This window comes from Capsicum annuum, chromosome 12 (assembly GCF_002878395.1).
Source record: "Capsicum annuum cultivar UCD-10X-F1 chromosome 12, UCD10Xv1.1, whole genome shotgun sequence".
Taxonomy (NCBI): domain Eukaryota; kingdom Viridiplantae; phylum Streptophyta; class Magnoliopsida; order Solanales; family Solanaceae; genus Capsicum; species Capsicum annuum.
Genome location: NC_061122.1, coordinates 114,203,709 through 114,210,431, shown reverse-complemented (window position 1 = coordinate 114,210,431; position 6,723 = coordinate 114,203,709). Strand labels below are relative to the sequence as shown.

Below are 6,723 nucleotides of genomic sequence, written 5' to 3'. Positions count from 1 at the left end.
AGTATAGCCTAAGGATAAAACCCCAATATGGGAACAAGATAGGGGAATTTTACCAAACTATATTCCTACTCCTAAGCTAGAGATTCGTTCGCCTAAGCCAACTGTGGGCTAGGGACCATCCCAAGCTCCACCATGGGTTATTTCTTCTTTAATGATCGGGGATGCGTTGGTTTAACTTTTGGGATTACTTGGTGGTCCACTAACCGATGGTGCTTAAATTATGGATTAGAGGGGTACTAGGGTGTCACATAAACTGTAGCTGTGGCTCACAGAGTTGAGGTCCCTCCTATGTCGGTAGTTTCTTGGTCGATAGTTCCTCGACTGATGGTTGTCAAACCTACCCTATCTATTAAAAAGTAGAAGATGTTGGGTAGGTTCTTGAGATTTGCTCTGCCTATATTTTCTGGTACATGGGAAGAGGATGCTTACGAGTTTTTAATTGCTTATATAGATAGGATCTATAATAAAGTCCTAAATAAGACTTATAGTGTGGATTACACTAGTTTTCCCACCATGTTGGTAAAGAACTAGTGTCTAGTAGAGTCCTGGAAATCGATACTCAGACACATGTATCCTATCTTCGAGAGTCTATAGGGCATTCTTAGAAAAATTATATTCTTCAATCCTTTAAATGTGTCTGTATTTTTGTGAACCTCTAGTACATTTTTTTACACTATTTTGTTTTAGATGGATGCTACGGGGTTATCAATTGATACAGATAAGACTTTTACACGGTTTTCTAGAGCTTCAACTTAGCATCGGGTTGAGGAGTCAAAGACTAATATAAAAAATCTTTAATGATAGAGATAAGATTTGTGGCCACCTAAGGTTCCGATAAAGTTTGTGACCACTTTAGCCTTTTAAGATTCAACATTGGGGATTCTAATCATTTTTAAAAATACCTCACAACCAGAGATTATGATGTCCAGTAAATTGAGCTCTTGTCAAACCAAAGTTGAGTTTGTTGGTATTTAGTAAGATTTATTTATGGTTTAAAAGTATGAAGTTGGGTTTATTAAGTAGGTTAGGCATATTCCTATGCTATGTCCTTTGAAGTGCGAGATGGTGCAAGGGTTTGATGGGAGATTATCTTGGACACTCCATTACGAGTTAAAGCATTTGATACCATTAAAATCTTTTTTCTCTCAAGATGTTGATCAAGCCAGGACTACAAAGAGAGCATGTATTGGGACATATGAATGTAGCAGTAAGGGTCCATGTCATCAGTATAGTGTTATTGGTATTCCGTCTAGGAATAGGGATCCTTTCGGTAGGATCATCTTCAAATACAGACTATCAGTTCCACAAATATAGCATCTTGGACAACAGGTGGCTCTCAAACCAGTCGTGGTAGTCACAATGGTCAGAGTTATTGCCTGACCTTTTAGAGTATTTATTATTAATCTTTAAGTCATGGCAGTTATTCTAGATTAGTGGGTGTAGTACCTCAGAGCATTCTAAAAGATTGTTGTCGTTGTGGAAAGATTAGACATTAGTCTAGGGAGGGCCTTAGACGCAGGTTAGTTTTTCAGATAGGTGAACATGTTCTACTCGCTATACTAGGGATCCTAAGGTGTGTTATGATTATAGAGAGGATGGTCATTTCAATAGGATCTGTCCTCGGCATCAATTGGTTAGCCAGTTGGGGTTAACTAATGTTTCATGAGGGCTTCATGGGTTTTTCACAACTATATAGAGAGCGTTCATTGGTCTAGAGAGTGTCATTGGCATGGGATTATTAGTCATTCAGCTTATCTAGATCAATCTCATTGAGATATGACATCTTCAATGAGTGGTAGCGCACTAAGTACCTCAATTGATAAATTAGACACTTAGTTCAGGTTTGGAGTCGTTCGGTCTGAGAAGAGTAATGATTTCAATAGAGATGTGAAAATCTAATTGAATGCACAAATGAGTGACTCGATATGAAATATAAGACAAGTAGTTTGATAAACAATAGGATTCCACCAAAATAATTATTCCAGTCTATATTATAACTAATTTTGAAAGTAGACTAAAGGAAATTTCACCCTAAAACACTCTTCAAGAGTAATACTCTTCAATTATAAAAGTTGTAGGAAGAAAAATGCTAAGACAACTATTTGTGCTTATCTCATATACAAAAATAGTCTATTACCAAAACGGCTCAAAAGTGGCTACTTAGAAAATAACCTATAAGTGGCCTTTCTTAACTACTCAAATGATATCTTGATCGTTCATGACCTTGTGTAGTAATTGCTCCATAGTATCCTCTAGGATATATGCTATCATATATATAGAAGCCCATTATAATGTACCCCGTGCTAACCATGCTCTTATGATGAAGGGGGTTCAACATCTACTGTATATATATAAAAAGTAACTTTAACAAGTATAAATAATATAATTTTCTTGTTAAAGTGGCCTTGTCCAAAGTTGGCTCCGCCCCTGCTCTAACATCTATGATAACTCCTAGATCTCTCTAGGTCAATTTTTTTCTAAAAGATCAATTTAGGGATTACTTATAGAGTACAATAAAATGAAATTCAAGTTGGAATAGAAGACCTTGAGGAATGTTCCATCTTTATGTTGCAAGGGATGGTGCAATAGACTTGCAAAATGTTAGAAACATGGAGTTGTTTTCGCGCAACTGAAAATTTGACGCTAGTATGCTGTTTTCTTTTTTTGGTTTCCTATTCGGTGTTTGGTGCCAGCATTGGAGCTCCGACTAATCTGGATCGTGCATTGCAGTGCCCATTAAGGTGTTAGCACTCCTACAGAGTTTTCTCCATACCCAGGGTTGAACCCTCAACCTCTGGTTAAGGGTGGAACAACCTCATCCACTGCACCACAACCCATGTTGGTAGTACATTGTTTTCAATGCTTTATGCTCTTGCATTTCTTTCTTTTTTCCTTTTTACAAAACTATTTCTATGAACCTACATTTAGGCAATAAAATCTTTATTCCTTCTTGATTTTAATTTTAACCTATGTACTACAATTTTTTTGGCAATTTCACACTTTCATTTAATTTTTGTTTAGATCTCCTAAATTTGTAATTCTTTATTTTACAGAACAAAATTTATTTTGTTAGGTAGAAATCACTATAATTTATACAATCTATGATAAAAATATTAAATGTAAGATAATTCTTGGCTAAATATATGCATTTTAGGGAAAACGTCATATTTCAAACTTCCAAAACTTAAGAGGTTAAATAAAATTTACTCTAAAGCTGAATGGTAATATTCCTTCAACATCTTTCATTTAATTTCTCTTCAAGCCCTATTAGTTCGGATCTTCTAAAGATTAAATTGTTTTTCAAACTTTATTAGTGGTAGTGCTAAAACTTTTGCTGAAAGATAGTTTTAAGTGTGATTACTCAGGGTAATTAAGAATTGTGCTCCTTCAATTAGATCACATGAGAATACACTTCCTTTACATTGTTATTTGCCACAATTTTTTACAAAACTATACATTACTAGTAAAGACAGAGGACTAAAAGAGTTTCTCTATCGTATATTATGCAATAAATATTTTAGTCCTAACATGCTATAACAAATTCTAAGAAACAACCACATGGAAGATCTGAACGATCTCAGATATTTAAAGCTCTTACAAACATTGTTCATAATATACATATCAAGCTTTAAATTTTCAGCATGTGAAATCAAGAATACATATATTGTTGATGATTCAAGGAAAATAATATTAATAGAGAGATTTGGTTTTGCACCTGATGGACATGTAAACATTTCTCTAGACCATGTTTCTTGGAGATCAAATGAACCAGCTGCGAAGCTTTATCCTTCTTCGATGGGATTTTGCCTTGTTAGAGATATATCATTTCCAAGACTCTTGAACGAGTCTAGTTATAAAGAGAACTTTTGTGTTTTATCTAGTAAGTATGTAAATCTTGTTCTTAGATTTGACAAGCTTGGCCCCGATTCATCCTACAACACGTCAACCACTATCGATGAGCCTGATGAGTACAACTTGATTTTTGGCATTTGTCAAAAAGAATTTCTTGTGACAATGAATTTGCATACCGAAATGTACAATGTGAATAATAATTGGGAGAAAGATTTTCTTCCAGCTGGCCAGACTCTATTGCCGAAACTTTATTTTCTTTTTTTTATTGTTTATTTTGTATTCATGGTCGTATGGGGATTCATTTGCATTAAGCAAAGGGAAGTTGTTCAGAAGATCCATATGGTCATGGCTGCATTATTGGTTTTCAAGGCTTTGAAGATGATATGTGCTTCAGAGGATAAAATGTACATTAGAAATACAGGGAAGGCCCATGGTTGGGATGTCGCATTTTATATTTTTGGATTCTTGAAAGGTGTAACACTTTTCACTGTCATTGTCCTTATTGGAACTGGTTGGTCTATCTTGAAACCTTTCCTCCATGACCGTGAAAAAAAAGTTCTAATGTTTGTGATCCCCTTACAAGTTATCGAAAATATAGCTTCGATTGTTATAAGTGAAGGTGGACCTGTTGAGAAGCATTGGTTAGTATGGAATGAAATGTTCTTGTTAATAGATGTTATGTGTTGTTGTATTGTACTTGTGCCAATTTTGTGGTCCATTAAAAGCCTTAAGGATGCATCAAAGAATGATGGAAAAGCATCAGAAAATCTCAGGAAATTAACCCTATTTAGGCACTTCTATGTTGTCTTGATTATGTACTTGTATTTTACTAGGTTTGGGATTGCTGTGATAGAAAGTGTGGTGAGTTACATGCATGAATGGGTTGCTACTATTGCTGCTGAAGGTGCAAGCTTGATGTTTTATATGTTCATATTCTATAATTTTAAGCCAATTGAAAAAAACCCATATTTGGCAATTCACAAAAATGATGATGATCTCGAGGATGAAAAAGAAGGAAAAAAAGAAAAAGATGATGATGATGATGATGAATATGAGATTGCTTAAGAATCTTTCCATTAAAATGGTGGTTTTCCACAATATAGGTGGACCCGTCCAAGTAAAATTATGCAATGAACTTTTATTTCATCTTTACTTTTAGTTTTTTGAACACTAGTGTCAGTAGAATCTGCAATTCTTTTAGTACTTCATGTTGCTATAAAAGAAATTATTTTCATGATGTGATGCATTTTTTCAAAATATTATGTCTACCACATATGAAAAGTAAAAATATGAAAAATTAAAATGAATGAAAAACAAATGTAGTTCCCCTTGTTATGAGTCTTGCAATGTGAGGCCTTTCTCCTTGCTTGATTTTGACTCGTTCAGGAGTCAAATTTCAAAGGGATTGTATGTTTGACCCCTCCTTTGTGTTCCAACATGTGTGGCGACCTCTGTACATCACTTCAGAATCTGTTTTGTTAGATTTTTCCACTTTATATTTCATTTTTGATCAAATTTGTACTCTATTCACCTAAAAAGCAAAAATCATCATTCATAAGATCAAAATCAAATGATTGGATTAAACAAGGAGTATAATGCTAGAAAACAATAACAACAACACATAAATATGGATGAAAAAAGCTTAACAGAGTGTAAATTATCCCAATATTACCACCCACACCGGAACTTTCTTTCATTCTTAAACAAGTAACAAAATACTAACTAACCTTACCCAACTACAATGAATATGTTAAACAATATATACTATCTAGATCATACTAGACAATTTAAACGTGAAGGTTCTTCACATATAAAGTGTGCACGTTAATTAAAAATACAATAGTTCATAAAAAATGATGTAGCCTCAAAAACCAACTCACCAATGCACTACATCCGGTAATTTCAAATAAATTATCAAGCAAATACATTGAATCGGTCATCAAGTTCAAACTAAGTGTCTTCACTTTTCCTAAAAGATGTCTCTTCACACAATTAAATCACAACTTTGTAGGGCATGTGAGTAAGAAAATCATCTCGCTCTCATCAATAAATTTTCATGAATACAATATGCTCTATAAGGTTTTCCTTACTGACAGACTCTAATGACAAACGTGTTGAAAGACATAAGATGAGAAAGTCTTTAAGGATAGTAATGTCAGTTAGGGGATGAGTAGAAATTATTTGGAAAAATTATGACTTCACTATGCATTTCATGACACTTACTTTCTTCTTAATTAACTCTTTTCCTTATGTCTCCCGAAATTTAACTCCTTTTCATACTTTCCCTTGTATCAACCCTTAAATTTAACCACTCACCCTACTCTTTTGAACGTTGTTAGAAAAGACACTTCTTTTTATTAAAACCTTCATTCTTTGAATCTTATTGTTCCTCCTACGTACAAATAAACCAACAAATATAATTTTTCTCACTAGAACACTCATTCATTCTATTTTGTTTTATCAACCATACCAATTCTCTTTATTTTCATCTTTTTCTTTTTTGTAACCATTACTTTTATGTCACGATCCAAAAATAAGGGTCAAAATGGCACTTGTCACACGTGTAACTTGACAAGTAAGCTTATCACCCAAACTGATACAAAAAGAGAAAACTACAGAAATATCCCAAGGTAAGGCTTATAGAATAAAGATGAACAATATAAGTAATCATAAAAATGCGGAAAGAACATATCGAAAATACCAATCATGCCCAAAACCAGGTGTCAATAGTGTAATAACTACAAATATAATTCAAGAGTCAAATACATCAGAAAAATAACCACAAAGGAATAATAATTGTCTCTGAATACTAATATAGACATAACTGCTATAGAAATATAGGGGTAAACTTCAGATGCATGAATGTCCAAC

General features: G+C 33.8%; 1 protein-coding gene across 1 annotated transcript; it reads left to right on the top strand.

Annotated features, from left to right (window-relative positions):
• Window positions 1–3,558: 3,558 nt before the first annotated feature.
• Window positions 3,559–5,019, top strand: LOC107849188 (protein CANDIDATE G-PROTEIN COUPLED RECEPTOR 7-like). The gene is made up of 3 exons (XM_047401627.1): window positions 3,559–4,493; window positions 4,686–4,756; window positions 5,012–5,019. The coding sequence occupies exons 1-3, from the start codon at window positions 3,559–3,561 to the stop codon at window positions 5,017–5,019; spliced, it is 1,014 nt and encodes a 337-aa protein (XP_047257583.1).
• Window positions 5,020–6,723: the final 1,704 nt, after the last annotated feature.